Source organism: Ahaetulla prasina, chromosome 4, assembly GCF_028640845.1.
Source record: "Ahaetulla prasina isolate Xishuangbanna chromosome 4, ASM2864084v1, whole genome shotgun sequence".
Classification (NCBI taxonomy): domain Eukaryota; kingdom Metazoa; phylum Chordata; class Lepidosauria; order Squamata; family Colubridae; genus Ahaetulla; species Ahaetulla prasina.
In genome coordinates this window covers 83,566,185-83,590,292 of record NC_080542.1, presented here as the reverse complement: position 1 = coordinate 83,590,292, position 24,108 = coordinate 83,566,185, and the positions used below count along the sequence as shown (strand labels likewise).

Sequence of the window (24,108 nt, the reverse complement as noted above, 5' to 3'; positions counted from 1 at the left end):
TAAAGGTGAGCTTCATGCGGCCAGCCGCCCACTCCGTCCCACTATCTCTCGGTTTGCCTGCGGCTTGTGTGGCGCATCAGGATTGCCTACCTTCCCCCCGCACCTCTACCTCCATCTGCTACCAGTGCCGCCATGTGAAGGAGAGTGTCTGACCAACCAACTGCTCTGGCCCACCAACTCCAGGCTTTTCTGCAGCCCATGCATCATGTCTGGACCATGTGCCTTCACCCTACCTCTGCCTCTGTCTGCTGCTTGGATAGGTAATCAATATACCTGCCCTGCATGGGCTGTGGCTGTTGCCAGAAACGGTCAGCCCCCACACCATCACCACCTCCGGTGCTGCCCCCTGAGGCTTATTTTTGTGATAGGACTTAGAGCATGCTAAAAATCAAGCTAGGGCTTATTTTCTGGTTAGGCCTTATTTTCGGGAAAACACGGTACAAACATGGTTCACAGAGTGCATTCAGAGAGGATTCAGACCCCATTCATTTTTGTCAATTTTGTTACGCTGCAGCCTGATTCTACGGTTACTGAAATTCATTTTTTTCTTATTAATCTACACTCAATGCCCCATCATGACAAAGTGAAAACAAAATTTTAGAATTGTCTGTAAATTTATTAAAAAGAAAAACTGAAATATCACATTGGCATTCAGACCCTTTGTAACAACACATGAAATTTACTACTGGTGCCTCATATTTCTCTTGATCATTGCTGACATTTCTACACTTTGATTGTAGTCAACCTCTGATAAATTAAATTGATTGGACATAATTTGGAAAGGTATACACCTCTCTATAGAAGGCCTCACAGCTGAGAATGCACTCTATGAGCAAAAGCCATGAGGTCAAAAGAACTGCCCTGCAGAGTTCAGAGATATGATTATTGCAAAACAAAGATCTGGGGAAAGCTACAATAAAATTTCTGCTACACTCCTAAGAGCACAGTGGCCTCCATAATTCTGAAATGGAATAAGTTTGGCATAATCAGAACACATACAGGCTGGTTGCCTGGTCAAATCAAACTGAGCAATCGGGAGAAAGCTTTAGTAAGAGAGGTCACCAAGAACCCAATGGTCACAGACTGAGCCCCAGAGAAATTTTATAGATATGGGACAGAGTTCCAGAAGGACAACCATCACTGCAGCTTTCCACCAATCTGGGCTTTGTGGCTGAGTGGCTAAATAGAAGCTTCTCCTCAGTGCAAAACATATGAGAGCTTAATTGGAGTTTGCAAAAAAGCACCTGAAGGACCCTCAGACTGTGAGGAACAAGATTCTCTGGTCTAATGAAACAAGATTGAGCTTGTCAGGGTAATGAGAATTTAAAGCTGACCAGCCCTTTAAGACTGAAGATGAGTCAGTGCTCTTTAAGAAGCTGCATATATAAAGGAGGCCATTGGAGGGTCTCGGTCTCGGTCTCTCTCTCTCTCTCTCTCTCTCTCTCTCTCTCTCTCTCTCTCTCTCTCTCTCTCATATGTATCTGCATTGTAGTTCTCCGTGTATGCTCTGTGTAGAATTGAAGATTGATTGTGTGGCTTTGCTTAGCACGTGTGTGTATGTGTGTGTATCGGGTTAAATTCAGCAGGTTCTGGAAAACTGATAGCGGAAATTTTGAGTAGTTTGGAGAACTGGCAAACACTACTTCTGGCTGGCCCCAGAATAGGATGGGAATAGAGATTTTGCAATATTCTTCCCCCAGGAGTGGGGTGGGAATGGAAATTTTGCAGTATCCTTAACCCGGAGTGGGGTGGGAATGGAGATTTTGCAGTATCCTTCCCCTGCCATGCCCATCAAGCCACACCACACCCAGAAAGCCAACCTTTGTGTACTGTATTTTGCTCCTGGATTGTCTCAAACTAGCAGTCACACTGTGTACACTCTGACAGAATTGTTGGCCTCAATTCTAAATATTATGTCTGGAGGAAACCAGCACCATCATCACCTGCCCAAGATCATCCTAACAGTGAAACGTGGTGGCAGTGTCATGCTGATGTATGGGTGTTTTTCAGCAGCAGGGACTGAGAGACTGGTCAGGGTTGAGGGAAAGTTGAGTGGAGCAAAGTACAGGGATATCCTCAATGAAAACCTGTTCTACAGGGCTCAGATTGGGCCAAAGGTTCACTTTCTGACATGACAATGATCCGAAGCACATAGCCAAGACAACACAGGAGTGGCTTAAGGACAATCAGGGGAGGTATTCACTTGCCTTCACTACCGGTTTGTGAATGTGAGCGGGCACGCAGATGCGCTCAATCTGCTTGCACGCACCATCTCTGTGCATGCGCAGGGCCTTCCACGCATGCGCAGAGCATCAAAAATGTGGATAAATTGGACGTGATTATGTCCGACAGGGTGGGCAGAGCCTCCTGCAGCCGCCGCTACCGATTCGGCTGAACCAGATAGAACTGGCTGAATACCACCATTGGAGACAATTTTGTGAATGTCCTAAACAGAGCCCTCACTTTTAAACACTATTGACCCTATGTCTCTGGAGGGACCTGAAAATGGCTGTCCACCAGTGGTCACTTTCCAGCCTGACTAAACTTGAGAAGATTGAGAGCTTGGGAGGATTTGCAAGGAAGAATAGCAGAAAATCCCCCAATAGAGGTGTACCAAGCTTGTCACATAATACCACAAAAGACATGAGGCTGCAATTGCTCCAAAGTTGCTTCAACGAAGTATTGAATAAAGGATTTAAATACTTATACTAATGTGGTATTTCATTTTTTTCTTTTTAATACATTTACAGACAGTTTTAAAATTCTGTTTTCACTTTGTCATTATGAGATACTGATGTAAATTAATGAGAAAAAAATAAATTTCACCAATTTTAGAATCGGGCTGCATCATAACAAAATTGACAAAACTGAACCGGGTCTGAATAATCTGAATGCAATTTATATCCTATGCTTCAAAATAAATAGTTCAAAAGATACGACCTTGCTGTCATCTGATTACTAGTAAATATAGAAACCACGTTGTTTCAAGATTTTTAGGGAAATCGTTCTTTCTGTGTATCATAAAAAAACCCCTGTACTATATTTTGTACACATTTTACACGTTCTTATCTGTCTTTCTTAACATTCCAAATTCTATTTCAGATGTATATAGCACTAATTTCTCTGCATGCTCTAATCATGGTTGGATTTCACTTCCTATATTGTTTGGAAGAAGACTGGACAAGTGAGTATTGGCAGTGTAATATTTTGAAAGTAAAATTTCCCAATTGTATAACCCTCACAAAAAAGAATTTAATGGGTGATTATATATTTCCAAATAATATGTTTGCCCATTATTTTATAGCATTGTCTTTAGCTTTCTTTCTCTCCCTCCCCATGAGGAAAAAACATATCTCCTTTAAAGAAAATCAGCTATAAGATTACTTGATTTAGGCTGATCAGAAGTACCATACTGTGGTCCTTCTGTCTTCATCATGAACATAGTGAGAACTCAGGAAATGGTTTCTATTAATAATTCTCCCTGAACTGTCCTTAGAAAAAGTAGGTGCATAATGCTTTCAATGTTACTTTGTATGCCTACAGGGAACACTGTTGACCCCTGTTGTGAGATAAGAAGACTGTGGGGTAGGGCAGAAATTGTGTGCAAATAGAAATAAAGTGCAATATTGGAACAAAACCTGTAGAGAATCATGCTTTTTCTGGCCAGAGGTGAAGGGGAAGAACATCCTCAAAACAGTATGGGGACCTGGGGTTTACTGGTCACCTTACGAATCTGTACACCATTTTTCTAAACAATAGACCTTGAAGATTTATATAACTATTGTAAAATAAGATATGTTTGTGTATTGTATGGTAGCTAAAAATGGTCAGTGGAAGTAAAAATTAATAAATAAAAACAAAGGCAATATTCACCTTTAAATCAGGACATGAAAATTCTGCATATCAAAGTTGAAAAATGTTTATTTATTTTATTTATTTTTTTATTTATTTATTTTTGTCACAACATCATACAAAAAGATTATATAGTATATACACATATAAACATATATAGGAAGAAGAAAAGAAAAACAATAGGACAGGAACGGTAGGCACGTTTGTGCGCTTATGCACGCCCCTTATGGTCCTCTTAGGAATGGGGTGAGATCAATAGTAGAAAGTTTTTGGTTAAAGCTATTAGGATTATGGGAAGAGACCACAGAGTCAGGTAAAGTATTCCAAGCACTGATGATTCTGTTGCAGAAGTCATATTTTCTGCAATCTAGATTAAAGCGGTTTACATTAAGTTTAAATCTATTGGTTGCCCTTGTATTATTGCAATTAAAGCTGAAGTAGTCTTTGACAGGAAGGACATTACAATAGATGATTCTGTGAGTTAAACTTAGGTCTTGTCGAAGGCGACGGAGTTCCAAGTTTTCTAAGCCTAGGATTTCAAGTCTGGTGGGATAAGGTATTTTGTTGTTTTCAGAGGAATGGAGAACTCTTCTTGTAAAATATTTCTGGACACGTTCAATTGTATTGATGTCAGAGATGTGGTGAGGGTTCCAAACAGGTGAGCTGTATTCTAGAATTGGTCTAGCAAATGTTTTATATGCTCTGGTTAGTAGTGTGGTGTTTTGGAAAAGAAGCTACGCAAAATTAGGTTTACAACTCTTAGAGCTTTTTGCTATGTAGTTGCAGTGGGCTTTGGCACTTAGATCATTTGACATGAAAACTCCAAGGTCTTTAACGGGATGGGGTCGTCTGTAAGGTAATGTCCATCTAGTATGTACTTAGTTTTAGAGTTCTTTTTCCTATATGTAAGACTGAGCATTTGCTGGTTGAAATTTGAGCTGCCAATTTTAGACCAAGCGGTTAGATGGTCAAGGTCGTTTTGAATGATAGAAGTGTTGTCTGTGGTGTTAAATAGTTTGACATCGTCAGCAAAGAGAACACAATTACTTGAGATATGGTCACAAAGATCATTAATGTATAGAATAAAGAGTGTTGGTCCAAGGACGCTGCCTTGAGGAACGCCACTCTTGACAGGAACAGGATTTGATAAAGCATTGCCAATTTTGACCACTTGTTGTCTGTTAGACAGAAAAGCAGATATCCATTTGTGGAGGGGTCCTGAGATGCCATAGGATGTTAGTTTAAGGAGAAGTTTATCGTACTACTGAGTCAAAAGCTTTGCAGAAGTCTATGTAGATTGCATCTATTGATTTGCCTTGATCTAGATTTGAAGTCCATATGTTTTTGCAGTGGAGAAGTTGTAAGTTACATGATAACTTTTTCCTGAAACCAAATTGTTTGTTGGAGAGTAGGTTGTTAGTTTCTAAGTGTGAGGTAATGGATTGATTGATGATAGATTCCATGACTTTGCAGGTGACGAGCAAAGGGAGATCGGTCTGTAGTTTTCGACTAAGCTGGGGTCTCCTTTTTTGAAGATGGGGATGACTGTGGCTAGTGACCAAAGTTTGGGAAGAGAACTGGTAGTGAAAGCTTTATCAAAGATAATACTTAGGGGTTCAGCTATATTAATGGAAAGTTTTTTTAAGAAATATGCACATAGACCATCAGGTCCAATAGAAAGCGATGGTTTTAAGTTGTGAAGAGCTTTACCAACGTTGTCTTCTGTGAAATCTATATGAGTTAAATCATCATAGTCATTGCTGGTTCGTTTGTGGAATGTTGGATATGTGTTATCGGAGTTAACAAAAACTGAGCCAAAGAAAATGTTGAAGAGGTTTGCTTTGACTGTTTCGTCATTGCATTCTTTGTTGTTAGAATCTTTTAGTGGTGGGATGGATCTTGAATCTTTAAGTTTACTGTTGACAAAATTATAAAAGGCACGATTGGAATTTGTGCGTAGAAGGTTTTCTTCTTGCTTGGTGTGGTAATTTGTGCATTCAGTTTTATTTGGTTGCATATGTTTCTGTAACGGTTTCTGAAGTTTGTAACATAGCCTTTTTGTTTCTTTTCAGAGGATTTTTTTGATTGAAGCTTTTTATTGATATGGGTAGTTTGTTTTCTTGGACATGGTAGTCATTCGTGGTACATATAATTTAATGACTCTATTGATTTCAAGTAGGAAGATTCTATAGAGGTCATCAGCGGTTATGCAGGTTGCAAACAGATTTTGCCAGTTCAGAAGTGAAAGATCGTTGTTTATAAGGTCGTAATTGGCTTTCTTGAAGTTGTAGTTGGGAGTTCTGGTTTTATGACGATTTAAGTATGGACGATATTGAGACGAAAATCAATCATGCAGTGGTCACTGTTTGAAAAAGGTTCTTTAATTTGTAGTCCGTAAATTGAGTTTGGATTGTTGCAGAAGATGAGGTCAAGGCAGTTGTTGAGTCTTGTATTGTTAGTTACAAGTTGTTCAAGACCTAGGTTTGTAACAGCGTTGTATAGTGTAGTATGGATTGGGTCAGTTGAACATTCATTGGTTGTCCAGTTAATGAGAGGTAGATTTAAGTCACCCAGGAAGATAAGAGGGTATGGGCAAGAGGTAGTCCATGTTAGCATTGAGGTTAGCATATTTGCGTGGGTAATGTCATAGTCGGGGGCTCTGTAGCATAGTAAGAATCGAAGAGTAGTGTCAAGGGATAGGTCGCATACTATAGTTTCAGGAAGAGAGAGTTTATGTGCTACTTGGATATTTTTTAGATTCAGTGTCTTTTTGTAAAAGATAGCCACTCCACCACCTCTTCGGTTTTCCGGATCTGATCGATAGACTTGATATTCTTTGTTTGAGATAATGTTTGTGGGCCAAAGGTGAATTCATGTTTCATAATTAAAATTGTAAGAAACAATACTATGTAGAAAGTACCCTGGAATCTCTTGTTTGCATAATCATTATGAATGCAAATCACAACAGACAGAAAAATCTAGAAAAAGAAATTAAGGAAGATTTTTATTTGATTTCTATTTCTATTCCTTGTTTCTAACTGCCTTATTTTACTTCCAGCATCTTTGCCATTTCATTCTGAAACTTAATCTCATGTCAATGTGAAATAAGGTGTGACTAAGAGCTTCATTTTTTTATTTGATGACATTAAACTATATTGGAAAAGAGAACATCTAATAATTATTTTTATAAGAAAAAATGCACAAAAGATCAAGGATTTAGATTAGGGAGCTGGAGAAGGAACCTGCTTGCAGTTACAGCATAACTTATAATTACAAGACATACTCAATTGATGACTACAGTTGAGCCCAAAATTTCTGTTGCTAAGCGAGACATTTTGCCCCATTTCTTGCCACAGTTGTGAATCACTGCAATTGTTAAGCTAGTAATATAGTTTTTAAGTGAATCAGGTTTCCCATTGACTTTGCTTATCAGAAGATTGCAAATGGTAATCAGATGACTAAGGGACAATGCAACAATGAGAAATAGGAACCAGTTGCCAAGCTTCCAAATTTTGATCACGTGACCATGGGGATGTTGCAACAAATGTGTGAGAAACAGTTGTAAATCATTTTTTTTCGTGCAGTTGAATGATCACTAAATGAATTGTTGTATATTGAAGAATACCTGTATTTATTCATGCTACATTTTAAAGTTTGACTGTATGACTTCTGGCTTTCAGAATTCTATAATTAATTTCCAGATGTTGGAATTTGGTGGTTTATAAATAATTCTGAATAATTAAATCTCATTTATAATTGAATAAACTTGGAAACTACTCAATATAAGCAACTAAGTAGTGTACAAAAGCAGCATTATCATTGGTTCAGTTGCTAGACTATGAAATGCTTTTTCATATTGTATTTTCAGAGTGCAGTTCTTTCTCTCCACCAACCACTGTGATCCTTCTGATCCTCTTGTGTTTTGAGGCTCTCCTTTTTCTCATTTTCACATCTGTAATGTTTGGAACGCAGGTACATTCCATCTGCACTGATGAAACAGTGAGTACTTCCTGTCTCTTGATTATTTTGTTCCTTTTTTAAAAGAATCACTTGGCATGATTTCATTGTCTTTGTCCAAAAAAGAAGGAGAGTGCCAAACTACAGTAGAAAATATATTTTATAAATAGCAATTGGACTTCCTGAAATAAAAATATTAGCAAAGTTTTTCCTAATATGATGCTCTCCAGATATTTAATTAATTTAGAGGTGGGAACCTTGTTTGGAAAGTTTGGTTTAGGACAAATGTGGATATAAAATGTGGATATTCATTGCTGATAACTTTCTACAATTTCATTTTTTACTGTTCCTGTTGTTCTGTTGAACAGTAATATACACATTAGTGACATACGGAGATAATTTGGGCAGTATAAGTTTGTATATAGAGGACTTGTCACCCACCATTTCTGAACTAAAGTTAAATGATTTAGCAATTAAAGCAGTTGTATATTTCAATATTAATAAGTGCCCTTCTCTTTCAAAGGAAAATTGTTAGTAGTACTAACTACTATTAGTATCTGGTATTTTTAATAGCATCAGAAAGAAATCTGTGATTGCCTGGCTTAGAATGTAAGTTGATCAGGCATCTTTTAGCATCTGTTTATCAATTTTGATTAGCAATGGATGTTGTTGTTTATTTCTCTTTATTGGGTCCTACTCACCAGAAAGCACAGTTATTTTGTGCATTGTGATCAAGTTGCCTGGGGTAACAGGTAGGAATAAAAGAGATATTTTTTTATATCAGATCCAAACAAATTGAGTCAGTGTTGTCATCTGTTTATGAATTCAATTTCATGAATTGAAAGAGGTTTGGCAAAAACCTACTCTCATGGAGTTATGCATACAAATTGACAATAGTTTTCACCAATAGTTTAGTGCCATGTTCTGCAGAATCCTGAAATGATAGTTTCAGGATAGTTAATCATCTTTTTTATTTTTCTTACAAAGGAAACAATTAAAATTTTGTACATTGAAATGAAAGCCATACGTATCATGTTGTCTTTCACCAAAAATAAGGATGTTGAGCATCTTATAAGTGAGGAACCTCGTGGAACATATTGGCACTTATTTCTATTGAAGCCTCCTTAGAATTTTTCTGTAATAATCTTCTCTAGACCCATTTTCAAGTAACTTATATTGAAAAATGAGAAATTATATCTCTATTAGACAAAGAGAATGAAAGATTTTAGATGATGATGATGATGATTTATTAGATTTTTATACCGCCCTTCTCCCGAAGGACTCAGGGCGGTTTACAGCTGATAAAAACACATATAACAAAAGTTAAAAATCATTTAAAAAACTAATTCAATGTATGGCTAAAATTCAAAATAAATAAAACCCCATTAAAAATTTAAAATTATATTGAAGCTATATTGAAGCTAGCCCTGCACAATGGAATAAAAGAGTCTTCAGTTCGCGGCGGAAGGTCCGGAGGTTGGGGAGTTGACGAGGCCCCGAGGCAGCTCGTTCCAGAAGGCAGGAGCCCCCACAGAGAAGGCCCTCCCCTTGGGGGTTGCCAGCCGACATTGCTTGACCGACGGCACCCTGAGGAGGCCCTCCCTGTGGGAGCGCACAGGTCGATGGGAGGCTACCAGTGGTAGTAGGCGGTTCCGTAAGTAACCCGGTCCTCAGCCATGGAGCGCTTTAAAGGTGGTAACCAGCACCTTGAATTGCACCCGGAAGCCAGTGCAGACTGTGCAGGAGAGGTGTCACATGGGAGCTATGAGATGCTCCCTCTATTACCCGCACAGCCGCATTCTGGACCAGTTGGAGCTTCTGGGTGCTCTTCAAGGGGAACCCCATGTAGAGAGTGTTGCAGTAGTCTATGCGGGACGTAACGAGGGCATGAGTGACTGTGCAGAGGGAAGCCCGGTCTAGAAAGGGACGCAACTGGCGTATCAGGCGAACCTGATAAAAAGCTCCCCTGGCGACGGCTGTCAAATGATCTTCAAACGACAGCCGTGCATCCAGGAGGACGCCCAATTGCCCAAAGTGAGAAATAAATTGGTAGAACTTTAAATAAGGAAGAGAAATCTCAGGGGGGAAAAGTTCTTATTTAGTATTCAAAGTCTCAAATTAGTGATTTCATAAATGTTCTTTGCCTACATTGTTCCCAGTTGTAGAAATTTAATAAGAAAGACTTCAGTCCCAAGAGTCACAGGATGGAATATTATGTTAAAATGGAATAGAAATTATTTTGCATCAGAATCAAAATCTTTAAAAGCAATAGGTTTCATATATTCCATTATTATACCTAAGGAAGACAGTAACTCATAAACCTGAATGGGATGAATATGGCAAAAGAAGATCAAAAGAATTCAGTATATCAATGCAGATAATACAGTTTGCAACAGTCCCTGTAAACCAACACTATAAATTTAGATGCTTATACATGCAGCCCATCTTTAGGGAATAGTTTACGCTTCTACTGTTGTGACCTTTTTTTTCATTTCATCTATTTTGTGAACTAAAATATTCTCCATGTCAGGGGAAACACCAGTCAGGTCTGGGAATTCCTCTTGTCTTGCTGGAGGACCGAGTCTGCCGTTTATTGTTGATTGTAGTAAGCCCCGCCTCCTGCTGTCACTCTCCAGCTTTCGACTCGGTCCTGCCAGGACCAGACATGTCGGCAATTTCTCTCCTTTTTTTCTTCAGATTCCACAGTCAGTTTAATTCCGGCGCGAAGGGTTTTTTAACCTGAGCCCGCCGAGGACCAGTCTCTGGACATCGGATCGACCGGTATAGTCCTGGGAAGCAACCACAGGCTAGCCCTGACGCGCTCCCAGAAGGTCCGTTGCTGCTGATCTCTGCAACGGACAAGTGGCCGCGGCCCAAAGGAAAATAGCCGTTTGAATCTGCCGCCAAGCCTCTCCGGCTTCTAAAAGTCGCGCTTTAAGCCTTTAGGCTAGCGACCAGCGAGGCTCACTTTTTCGATTTGCTGGGGATTCCCAGCCTTATTTGCCTCATTCTCACACAATTGAATTGCTGCGTTAGTAGCCAGCTGGCAAGCGGGCCGCCCACAGTGCCTGGGCTAAAAATAAACCGCCATGATCGCTGTGACACTGAGGCTAGCGATTGCCTTCCCTACCAGACGGAGAGGGAATTGAACGTCAGCGCAATGTACCAGCCAGGCTCCGTAAGTAGCGGTTTTAACCGCTTGGCATTTTTTTTAAAAAAAAATTCTCTCTCTCCTGGCAATTAGCAGAGTGGTTCTTAGCGGGAAAAGTAGCAGATTTTTCCTTCAAAATGGCAGATGACGATCATTCCTCTCACTCTTAGAGAATTAGTTACAGGGAGCTTAGTGACCCCAGGGAAGGAACCTCGTGGGCACCCTCACAATGCCCCTCTAAAGCAAAATCTAAGTCCACCTTATCAAAAAAGGATAAGGTGGAGGATCATCGCCACAGAGCCCTGGAGAAGGCCATTGACAAGGCCTTAGTGAAGGCAAGTCACTCAGTCACAAACAAGCCTGATCAACCCAAAAGTCCAGAACGCCGGCCATCTTTAGGTCCAGAACTGGGTTCTTGGTCCCCTGACAGTGGCACCTTCTTTAACTGAGGCCACACCATTATTCAGGACCCTATCTGAGTCAGACATTCAGGACTCACAGGAGGTTCCTCCCTCAAATATATTTCCCTCTACAGGGCAATCTGAGATAACTGGCCCTCAGATGGCTAACTCTCCCAGTCAGACCATCTTTCCTAACACACAGCAACCTATCATCCAACTGCCTGACTCTTGTGGTGTCATGCTCTCTGAAGCAATTAGGCAAGGGGTGACACAATGTTTTCAACAACAGGCATCTTGGACATGTCCTCAGTCCTCACGTTGCAAGGATCGCCTTACTAATGTGCAAAGGAGCTATGGTCAGGGGGACACAAGGCATCAACATACTGAGCAGTCCATATATTCGGAGGGCTCCATTTCTGATGATGATTTCGAAAGAGAGGCAGCTCTTTCTGATGATGAGGGTGTGGCTCCAGACCAACCCTAATTTGTGGGACTTTTCAAACTGCACCTTTTCAGGTCACTCCTGTACAAGGCCAAACCTCTACCAGATTGGGCGTGACTTCTTCAGTAACAATGCCCCCTACAAATGACCAGAACCCTTTGGGCACCTTATTTGCAGAGCCAACTGTGATCTCAGAGGCCATTCCTGAACCCAAGCTTTTTTTAGACGTGGTGCAGAGGCAGTGGCAATTTCCAAGCTCGGGCTCCAATCCAAACACATTGGATAAAAAATTTTATAATGTGGCTCCAGAGCTTGACAAACTACTACAGATACCAACAGTGGACCCTCCTGTCACCGCTCTCACAACACCATCACACCTGGCGGGGCCTGCGGAAGAATATCTCTGCCCAGAAGACAGGAGGGCTGAATGTACCCTCATCAAAGGCCATCAAGCTGCAGCTTGGGCAGTCAACGGCAGCTTCCTTTTTCAACCGAGCATCCTTGCTATGGTTGAAACAGCTTCTAGGCAGACTCCCATCGTCGGATGTTAGATCACATCAAGACTTGAATAAAATCATAGCCACTTTGGAATTCTCGGCAGATGCCACCCTGAACGCAGCAAGGTTTTCGGCAAAGGCCATGGGTTCATCAGTGTCCTCCAGACGGCTTCTCTGGTTGTGATACTGGTGGGCGGACAACAGAAGCAAATGGCACTTAGCTTCTTCCCCTTTCTCAGGGTCCAACCTGTTTGGGGCTTCTCTGGACCCCATAGTCATCGAGACCAGAGACAAGAGGAAGGTAGTTCCATCGCTTTCCAGATGAGGAGAGCTTCATCATCACCCTTATTCTCGCCCGCAGTCCTTTCGGAACACGGATTCGGGAGGATTCACATCTCGCAGTCAGCGCTACTTTGCTGCCAGACCAGGTCAACCACAAGATGGGCAGGTCAGATCAGGCCCCTCCTTCCCCGGCCACAAGCTCTTTTGGGGGGGACGGGGCAGAGGGTTTAGAAGGTCCAAGTAGTTCAATACAGGAATCCCCCATTGGAGCGCATTTAAGTCTTTTTTACGCCCAATGGGAAGAATCTACATCAGATCTCTGGGTCAGAAACATCATACATAATGGCCTTTCGCTTGAATTTCTCTCCAGCCCTCCGACGGTTTTCCTACATTGCCCAGTATCCCGGGATCCGGTAAAACGATCTCTGGTGATTTCAGCCATTCAACATTTGATTACCATAAGAGCCGCCGAGCCAGTTCCCCTCAACCAAAATGGCCAAGGGTTTTACTCCTGTCTTTTTGTGGTGAGCAAATCGTCAGGGGGCTGGAGAGCAATTCTTGACTTGAAGGCACTGAACCGACACATAGCCTATCACCGGTTCAAAATGCATTCCCTCCGTTCCATCCTAGAATGCATTCGCCCAGGGGATTTTCTTTCCTCTATAGATTTGATGGAGGCTTATCTCCATATCCCTATCCTTTGAACCACCATAAATTTCTACAGTTTTACTATAATGGCAAGCATTATCAATATAGAGCCTTACCCTTCGGGCTGTCTTCAGCTCCTCGGGTATTTACCAAGGTCCTTTCAGTTTTATTAGCACATATTCGTAGCACACCGATCAGACTTCAAGCTTATTTGGATGACATATTAATCATGTCATCCTCCACTGAAGCAGCCAACAGGGAGTTCTCTATCACCATTCGGATCCTACAGGATAATGGTCTTTCAGTAAATTGGGCCAAAAGCCACTTGGTTCCCTCTATGCATATAGTACATCTGGGGGCACAGATTGACACGATTCAGTCTATAGTCTCCTTATCACAGGAAAGACAGGCCAGTCTCTCGGATATGACCGTTCAATGTCGCAGGGAGGGACATTATTACAACTATCCCAACTGCTGGGAAAAATGATCTCTACTTACGATGTTGTTCCCTGGTCTCGTTTACATAGCAGACTTCTCCAATGGTTCCTACTCCCATACCAATGGAAATGTATCAGCGCATCACTCTCTCGAATAACCCTGCCTCAGGATGTGAGGACATCTCTAGATTGGTGGACTTTCAACGCTATTTCAAAGGGATCTTACTTCAGGGAGCCTTCCCGTCTGATCCTCACCACGGATGCCAGCCTCTTTGGATGGGGGGCACATCTAGGACCACTTCTGGCGCAGGGTCAGTGGTCAGACAGAGAATCCCGCCAAAGTATCAATTTTCTAGAGCTCCGAGCAATATTCCTGGCACTAAAAGCTTTTATGCAACATGTGTCAGGGCAAGACATCTTAGTCCTTATGGACAACACCACAACGAAAGCCCATGTGAATCGAATGGGGGGCACTCCTCCGGGAGACGCTTCGCCTAGGCCACTGGGCAGAATGCAATCTGCGGTCATTGACAGCAGACCACATTGCGGGTTCCTCCAATGTGTGTGGATTCTCTCAGTCGCACCACGATCAACCAGTCGGAATGGGCTCTGGCTCCGGCTCTCTTCACAGATCTTTCCAGTCGATTCGGGAAACCACAGGTGGATCTATTCGCATCGGGGACGAACCACCAGGTATGGAGGTTCTTTACCAGATTTCCAACACAAGGTGCAGAGGCAGTAGATGCTCTCCACAGCAGGTGGCTTCGGGGTCTTCTTTATGCTTTTTCTCCCTTACCACTCATTCCCAGAGTGATCAGAAAACTCATGGAGGAGCAAGCGGAATTGATTCTTGCAGCACCATTTTGGCCCAGGAGGCCTTGGTTTGCAGACCTTCTGTCCCTTTCAGTGGCACAACTGTGGAAGATACTGGCAGCCAAAGTCAAACTTCTTTGGGGCCCCTTCAACACCCGGACCCACAGTGGCTCCATCTAACCATTTGGAGGTTGAGAGGCTCTTCTTAACACAGGCAGCCGTTTGCTTGAATAGTAGCACCATAGCTACTATTCAAGCAGCTCACAGAGGCTCCACCACCCGGATATACAGGGCTACATGGCGCACTTTCGTATCTTGGTGCGATGCACGTGGCAGGATTGCTACTGCGGCTACTATTGGACATTTTTTGAAGTTTCTCCAGAAGGGGTTTGAATCGGGACTTGCCCCAAACACACTACAAAGACACCTGGCAGCCCTCTCTTCAGTACTCACCTGTGGATCAGCGGATTCCTTGTCCAGGAACCCTTTATTCCGAGATTTTCTTCGAGGGGCCTCCAACCTCAGACCTCCAGTGATTCACAGGTTTCCATCTTGGAAGCTGAATAAGGTTCTGGCTGCACTTACCAAAGCCCCTTTCAAACCCTTCAGAGAAGTCTCTTTACGATTTCTTTCCTTCAAAGTGGCGTTCCTCATTGCAATCACTTCGGCACGCAGGATATCCGAGATCTCAGCACTCTTGATACGACAGGACTTGCGTATGTTTCATCGCGACAGGGTAGTACTCCGTCTTGACCCGACCTTCCTTACTAAGGTCAACTCTCTGTTCCATCGTACACAGGAGCTTGTACTTCCAAATTTTTGTCTGGACCCTCAACATCGTCAGGAATATGTTTGGCACACTCTTGATGTGTGCCGCACTCTAAAGATCTATATCAGTTGCACTTCATCGATCCGCAAAATGGAAGCCTTATTCATTTCCTTTCAACCGTCATCCATTGACACCAGGGTTACCAAGTCAGTTTTGGCACGCTGGATTCGGACTACCATTATCACTGCATACGAACGGCTGACACTTCCAGTTCCACACCCTATCACAGCCCATTCTGTGCAGCAACATCGGCTGCCTGGGCTGCACACGCCTCTTTGGAGGAGGTGTGTAGAGCTGCGGCCTGGTCCACTCCAACGGCGTTCATACGCCATTATAAACTTGACTCCTACGCGTCATCTGATGCTGCGTTTGGACGAAGGGTGCTTCAGGCCGCGCACCTGGAGCCAACGGAACATTGTCGGCCTTCTCCCTCCCGATAGGACATCAAACTTTGGTATGTCCCAGACCTGACTGGCATTTCCCCCGACATTTTAGCCCAAAATGTCCAGCGACTATTGCCACAATTCTGTAAAGTATATTGCAGTAAAATAAAATTATTGCCACAATTTTAAAGTATAGAAGCTCAGTATATTTCTGCAGCCTTCTTTTAAGCAGTTATTCTGTGAAACTAAATTTAGTTTGTATTCTTCTCTCCCTTTCTTAGGTTTGATACAGCAGCATTTTAGGATTTGAGATTAGACCTTTAAAGTTGAAGTGAAGATTTAGTTACCAAGCTTAGTCTTTGGTTTAAATTAAATTGATCCTTAGCCTTAGTATTGGCTGATTGTTCTCAATTTATCATAGGACCTTCATTTAAAAGTTAAACACATTCCCATATAACTTTTCACCAAAATCACCCTTAGCTTTAGGATTTGATCATGTTAAAGTAAGCATAAAAGAGAGAGTAAAGATATGGAACATCAAATAAATGTGTCTTTGAACTTAAGGTATTACAATATGGACAAAATAAATGAGTTGCTTAAACCAACATACCATAGTGATAATCTAAGGACATACATAAAACAGAATATTAGCAAATCATTAGCAAGTTATTCTAGTGCTATATGGAAAATAGAGCAATATTGTAACAGAACAGTAGAACCAGTAGATCATCTGTTCATAGACTGTTCGTACAGTATACCAAGATGCTCAGTGTTTGTTAATTGTTCCACCCCTTTCATCTTATTTGGGTGACACTAAACTTTGCTCATTTATTTTTTAACCCAAAGCTGAGATATGTGTAAAAGAAGTTAGATTTAGTGTAGTAGTTGGGAAATATAACACCAACCCCCAACATTTACATTCCAGACATTTTAAAATTTGGGACATGTTTAAATATTATGATTTTGCATTTTATAAATAGTTTACATTTATATGCTTATTTTAGTTTATTTTTGTTCTACTTTTCTGTATTGTAATCTATGATTATATAAATATATAAGCATTAAAATAATTTATAAATAAATAGAGCTGACAAATTTTGCAAGGTAGCACTGTGGCACGAAATAAGATCTCAAATCATAGTTTTCATTTGGTTTGAATTTTATATTGGGTAAAGTATAATTTTTCTGAGTTTAAACAAAAATCATGTATTCATCAAGCTGTTAATTTATTATTAGTACTTTTATGCTGCTTCGTGATCTGACTTTTAAAAAGCTTAATAGCAATTGCATATATGACAACTGATATCAGAAGCTTCTTGCATCCTTTCAGCCAGGGTGGAATGACAGGATGAATTAGGGACCTTTTCCCCAGAGGGAAGTGCAGCGCGCATTTTCCCCAGAGATGAGGCTGATTCCATTCTTATTAGTGTTATGTAGAGCTGTTACGATCCAGAGGGAAAGAATAGTAAATAGCCTGTTCCCTTGAGAAAAGTATATCACACTGATGGCAAATTATTTAGATTTGATCTATATATTACTTTATTGTCTTTAAGGAGAATTTGTAAGCTATTCAGAATCAGTTTAACTGGAGCAGCATGTAAAGCCAAGTGATAAATAAGTAAACATGCTTGACATTTATGACTTGTCATAATGCAAGCCAAGATTCACTCTTATGTCTAAATGCAATCATTATTTATTTTATTATTCCATAACATAAAACTTAACTTCAGAATTTACTTCACAATCATAAATAAGAGTTGTCTTAGCAAAACATGCTTAATATGTCAACATGATTATTGCTCAGTTTGTTTAATAATTAAATATTGTGATTCCAAAGTAATTTGATGGTTTTATGATTTTCTGATTTCCCTATGTGTCCTTTTAATAATTAGATTGATGGGTAGCATATTTCATACAATAACTTATATAAAATTACATTCAGAATCTGTTCCTTTTTAGATATTTGTACAATGAGCTTAAACTGTATTTCTATCTCTTTTTGCAATATTATGTACAAAAATATTTTCTTTGTGAAATTCTGACTCTAACTTAAAGCTACTTTCTAGCAGAATACTATATTTTGGCTGTATCCTGTATTTTTTCTCTATTTTAAATCTTGCATTCTGGGGAAGAGGCAATATTGTATCCCTTTATGACCACAATTGAATCCCAAATATCTAAAGCTAAGCAAGAGAGTTGTTGGGTGAATTTTGCCCCATTTTACAACAGTTTTTGCCACACACAGTTGTTAAGTGAATTACTACAGTTATTAAGTTAGCAACACAGTTGTTAAGTGAATCTGGCTTCCCCACTGACTTTGTCATAAGGTCACAAAAGGTGATCACATGACCCTGGGACACTGCAGCCAATATAAATATGAACCTGTTGCCAAGCACCTGAATTTTGATCACAGGACCATGTGATCAAGGGATGCTGTAATGGTCATAAGTGTGAAAAACAGCTGTAAGTCACTTTTTTCAGTGCCATTGTAACTTAGAACGGTCACTAAATGAATTGTGTTAGTCAAGGACTACCTATACTGTATTCTATACAGTACAGTATTGTTTCTATATCCCTTGTCACTGTGCTTTTGTGTCTAAATTTTGTTTTTCCAAAAGTTTTTCACTGGCGTCAATGCAGTGTTGCAGTTTGAACATCCTACTACAGTATAATATAACATGACCAAATAGCATGTAAGGGTAAGCAATGTAGCTTTTAGCTGCTGACTCCATCTATGCATAGACATGTTTAATAACTTTATTAACGGCTCCATGAGTGCTTTGCTGTACCTATTGTGTGAACTATGAACATAGACTTTTTCAGGGAAAGCAAACCAGAGAAAAGAACCACCATGTATTTTGTATTTCTTTCTCTGTCTTGTCTGTTTCATGCAGTGATGGGCTAAGCAAACTATGGAGAGATCCATCATATTTATCAGCCACACCCATTTTGGGAGAAGTGAGTGAGTGTAATCTGAATTGTCCATTCACTACTAAGGCAAATATTTTGATATCCAGACCAATTTACTAAGGACAATGACATAAGCGACTCTATCGTTCGTGTATTTATAAGCATCCTGTGAAGTTTCCAAAAGATGCCCTAATTAATTCATGATAGACACATCACTTGAAAAAATTACCTGAAAAAGGAGAATGGATCGATTTCCAAAAATATCTAATATGTAACTTTTATAGCTTAACTAATTCTTAATGCAGGGTAGGGGTGCTTATTACTGAAGTATTAGAAACTCATCTGACATGGATTCTTCTTCTGAATTTTCCTAAGCTAATACTGTTCCTGTCTCCCCCTTTTCTATACTTATACTTTACCTTGCAATTTTTTCTTCTGCTGGCAAGTGACTGCAACTTTCTCTAACAACGTGCCCTTCAGATGTGCTGGGTTTGTAACTTGTTGCTATATTGGTCATGCTAGCTGACGAATTTTGGGAAATAAAATTTCAGTGCATCTGGATGGCATCAGAAGTGCAGAAAATAAACATGATTAAATGAAAATGGAAAAGTAATGTTAGGCTTTTCTTAAATCTGGAAATGTATATGTTTTCTTATTAATCATTTCAATAAAACATAATTGGTTTGTTAAGTATTTTGGGAAGGAGAATATTAATATCAACTCCTAAAGTTGTCATGGCAACTATGATTTTTCTTTTCTTTTCTACATTATTGGTTTTCCATCTCCCCTGCCAGCCTTTGTTAATTTGTTGAAAAATATGTTTAGAAAATCTTACTATTTTCCTGCTCCAGCCATTTGATAAAGGATAGATAAGAGGGAATCTTTTCCCCGAAACCAGAAGTACAAAATAAGTTCCTGCCTGAAAATGTCATATTTCTGTTTTCAGGGAATAGAGCAGTTGAAAAAAGAAGAGAGAAGATGGGCTAAAAAAACAAAATGGATGAACATGAAAGCAGTATTCGGCCATCCGTTCTCTATAGTTTGGCTTAGCCCATTTGCTACTCCAGACCAAGGAAAAGCCGACCCATATCAGTATGTGGTCTAAGAATTCATGACAACATTTTCACCCAAACAAAATTGCATTTGCGGCACTATGGCTATTTCATATGAATGTTTCCAGTGAAAAAACCTTTTGTTTAAAGAAAAACTGCCTGTAAAAGGGCAGATAACTGCAGAGAAAAGATGAGGGGGGAAAAAGCAGGTCTGTATTCTGTGAATTTTGGTAATTCTTCATCTCTGGCTGAAGCGTTTTCTTCTTCTTTTTTTACTTAATAATTTGACTGGCCTATTTTTTCCCCCGTCTGCTCGCTGATATAACTAATGTAAATGAGAAACTCTTCTCTCTCTGCCCACCTATGCTGACTGTGTAGTATTTACACAACTACTAAACAACAGGCTATGCCAGGAATATCATTTTATATGAGTAGTCATGAACTTCTTTGTGGCAGAAAATACTTTTATGTTGTGGTATTTTGTATGCACCTGAGTTAAAGCCTCACACAATGTCTGAAATAATGGAAGAGAAAATAAGGCTCAACTAGAAGGCCAATTAATAACTTTGCTTAGTTTTTAAGCTTAAAAATATGTTGCCAACACTATTGTATTTTGGAGAGCTACAGAATTCTGCTTGTGCTGTTTGTGCATATCTTTCTGGAAAACAGGAATTGTCATTATTGGTTATTTGAATGAAGGCTGTTGTATGTGTGGCTTTGTAATGCCTTATAATTGAAGAAATATGGGAAATTGATTTAAATGTGTAGAATAGCAAGATAAAATTTGTATTAATTAAAAAAGGGGAATAGTTAATGAATAGTGTTCATGTGTAGAAGAGGCTTAAAAATTCAGGTAAAAGTCTAGCATTGTCCTATAATTTTCTTTTTAACATTACCTCCTTTTTATATCTTTAGATACTTGTTCTGCTTTAATTGTATACATATATATTTTACAATTAGAACTGTCGTGTAAAAAGATCATGCATGCCTTCGTTCATGATTACATGGATGGCAAACTGTATACATAGTAAGAGCTTGGAGATGAGGACTAAATAGAAGGCATTCTGTTTAAAAGAAACATAAGTAGAACATCTTACACCCAAACTGAGTGAGTCTGTAGCACTTTGGAATATAGGCAGGGATTTCATTGCATATTTTGGATTTTAAAAATTCTGATGGTCTCATTTTGAAAATAATGTGAATGCTGCATTTTTTCAGTACTGTCAATGCTTCCATATGGGGAACAAATGCAATAAACCTTTTCTGAACCCTGCTTCTGTGCCCTTATTTAAAACAAGTTCTTTTAAATTCCATTGTCCTCTAGATTGTAGATAGTTGAGTAATTAGTGTTAATTTTATTTGGATCAAATAGTACTGTGACTACACTTTTATATTCAATCATTGTACATTCAACAAGCAAGCAGTAACAAAACTAGTTTCCTATTTCCACAATTGCATATTAAAATGTTTAGTGCAGAAGAATATATTTTGTGGGTCAGTAATCCTCGATGATCTGTGTTAAGAGATGTTTTGAAAAAAATACTTATAGCAATCATAAGAAAAAGAAATAGATATTTTCCCAATCTTGGAAGTAAGAGTCACTGAGTTCAGTGAAACTTATTTTAAGCAATTATATTTAGATCATGATTTTGATATTTTTTTTGAATGATACTATAGTTACTAGCCTATTAGACAAAGAACCTCGGTGATTCATAAAACAAGATACTGGAAAGAGAATATGAACGTGTGTTTAGGTCTTTACATATTAAAAGTAATTTACCAGATTTATTCCAGCAGACCAATTTTCCAGTGATGAGAGAGCATTTTCTGTTCCAGTTTTCATCAGCTTTCTAACTGTAGAATTTTATCTCCATGGAGGCTTGGATCATTTTCATTTTGATAATTTTTGGCAGGATATTCTATATTTTCCCAAGTTTTAAATATCTTTCTAGATATTAAATAGATCTGAGAATGGGCGATGCTGTTAACAGTATTATTTTATGGTGTATTTTTGGTGGATCATAAAAATTATACTGCAATAAATTTGTCACAGGCTACCATTTTGGATAAACTAATTTGTCTGTCTCTGAAAAAAAGTCAAATAATTTATATGTTTGCCTAGCTATCAATGAATAAAATTATTTACATTCAAGTCAAATAAATAATTTTACACTGAATTTGGTTCTTTATTCTTTCCAAACGGAATAGTTGATTTTACTAAATGACTCATTGATCATTGAGTTCCAAACACAAATTGGACAAACACTATGAAAAGCATAGAAATATGCAAATCAGAGTAAATATATAAACTAGGTAATTTCCACTTTTTGTAGTATGGCCCCTACTAGTTTATTACTAGATCATAATAAACCTAATGCTGATTTATGCAGATTTATGATATTTCATAGCACTCATTTTTGAAAGTACAACATTGGGGGTTGCCCAGAAACTAACATACTCAAATAGATCCTTTAAAGTTTTTGGATTTCTAAAATATAATTGTAGCATTTCCACATTTAACAGGGAAATCTCACCTACAGGAAATCATAGCATTGATTCATAAAATTCAAAACATGGGATCAAGGGCAGTGGAGGGATTCAGCCAGTTTGCACCATTTCGGGAGAACCGGTTGTTAACTTTCAGAGCAGTTTGGCAAACTGATTGTTGGAAGAAATCATTAGGGCAGAGAACCAGTTGTTAAATTACTTGAATCCCAGCACTGATCAAGGGCATCCAGATCAAAACGTCAAGTTGGTGACTGATTGCACAGATGGATCTGGTTTTTTCTGTAATAAACCTAAAAGAGGAATAGGAACCTTACATCTAGAATGAAATCAGAGGAACATTTTGTAGTTGCAGCATCTTACTGAATTCAATATAAAAAATGATGCACATTGTACTGATTCTCCAATGCTTACATTTTCTGTTTGAATGTTCTATTGTGAGTTGCAAATGAACCTATGTAGTCAGTGGCAAAATAAATTGATAAAAGATGTTATTTTTCCTATTGTCTCAAATTACCAATGCTATTTTCCCAAGTTTTGAATCGCCATACATTTTTTATAATTAAAACTGCCGCCTTAATCACCGTTTAAACATGACAGTAATGTGTCTCATTTTACTTGCATTCTGAAATCTTCTGGAAAAGCTTTTAATAAAATCAGAAGGCTGTTCTTGGAAGGGATCACTTAGAAATGTATTTATAAAAGAAAACCTCCTCTGGCTTAATGTGTTAACTTTAGATCAATGTGTTTCATTTCAGTGGGTATTTTAAATGTAAAAAAGTTACATTAATATATTGCTTTGGAAATAGTTTTTTCCCACCTTGATCTCTATAATTCTATAATTTTAGCCTTAGAACACAGGAAACTGCCTTAAAATTAAAACATAGTCTTGATCTTAGAGTATACATTTGAAAGATTAGATATAGTTTCCATAGACTTGCACATCTATTAGTATGTGCAAATAATTTTTGCTTATTGAAGTTTCTGAATGTTGAAAAGAGGACATGGGATTGGCTGTATATGCAAGTTTAAACTGTACCTATGGATCTTGTCTCATAGACATTACTTCTCATCTTGCTAATTCTGAAATGATGTTTTGTTGACCATAGTTTTATGAAAACTTATCTTTAGTTAAAAGTTACTAGAACTTTTAAATTTAGTTGATTAAATTCTTAAAGTGAATTTAATATTTAATTTCTTTAAATAGTTTTGATCTCACTTGTAATTTTTCTCTCCTATTAATATTTTTTTAAATGAAAACTTCATGCAGTGAAAATGTATTCCTTTTGTTATGTCACACGTGAGCAAAGAGCTTCTTAAACAAATTAACAATTATGCAAGATCCATACTTAATCTAAAAACGCCTTTTTTTCTTCAGAACTGCTGCTTATTTAATTTGCAATGTTTTATAATAATATTTATAATATTTTTATTTATAAATTATAATTTATAATTATAATAATAAAATTATTGCTAGATTTTTAAAAATTGAGCTGACTATTGAATTCTCATTTTCAGATGAGAATTCTAGAGATCAAACCCATGGGGCAGCTCTTTTGTCTTTCTTCCAAATGATATTCTGTGTAAAGAAAAGGTGGATGGGGAAATGGGAGGTTTAGAAGTTAAAGATGGCATAACCCGAGTCCTTTTACAATTCCATTAAAGCATAGCAATTGTACAATAAAAGTCCTGTGTAGAATCAACACAAATTATTTTAAGGGGAAAAAAGCAAGGTACAAAGTATCACAAAAATACTAGCCTTTAAATTCTAGAATGAAATTTATGTAATCCTAATCAGAAAAATTATGAGATATAACTAAGGTATCTTAGGGAATTATGGGTAGACATTCATCAGATTTTTATTTGGCACCTGTTAATCTAAAATATCTGCACTAGGTGCAGATAAATATTTTCCAATATTTTTCTGATGTGATACTCTTTGGTTTCTT

At 38.8% G+C, this 24,108-nt stretch overlaps 1 protein-coding gene across 7 annotated transcripts in view; it reads left to right on the top strand.

Annotated features, from left to right (window-relative positions):
* ZDHHC3 (zinc finger DHHC-type palmitoyltransferase 3) overlaps positions 1–24,108 on the top strand; it is a 118,084-nt gene that overhangs the window by 59,570 nt on the left and 34,406 nt on the right. For 5 of the 7 annotated variants that reach the window (XM_058182080.1, XM_058182074.1, XM_058182077.1 and 2 more), the window contains 2 exons: positions 3,103–3,184; positions 7,721–7,851. In XM_058182080.1, the coding sequence (XP_058038063.1) occupies positions 3,103–3,184; positions 7,721–7,851 (213 nt within the window). Of the gene's footprint in view, positions 1–3,102; positions 3,185–7,720; positions 7,852–19,548; positions 20,928–24,108 lie in introns of those variants that run through there. The other 2 variants (XM_058182079.1, XM_058182078.1) reach the window with 2 other exon arrangements.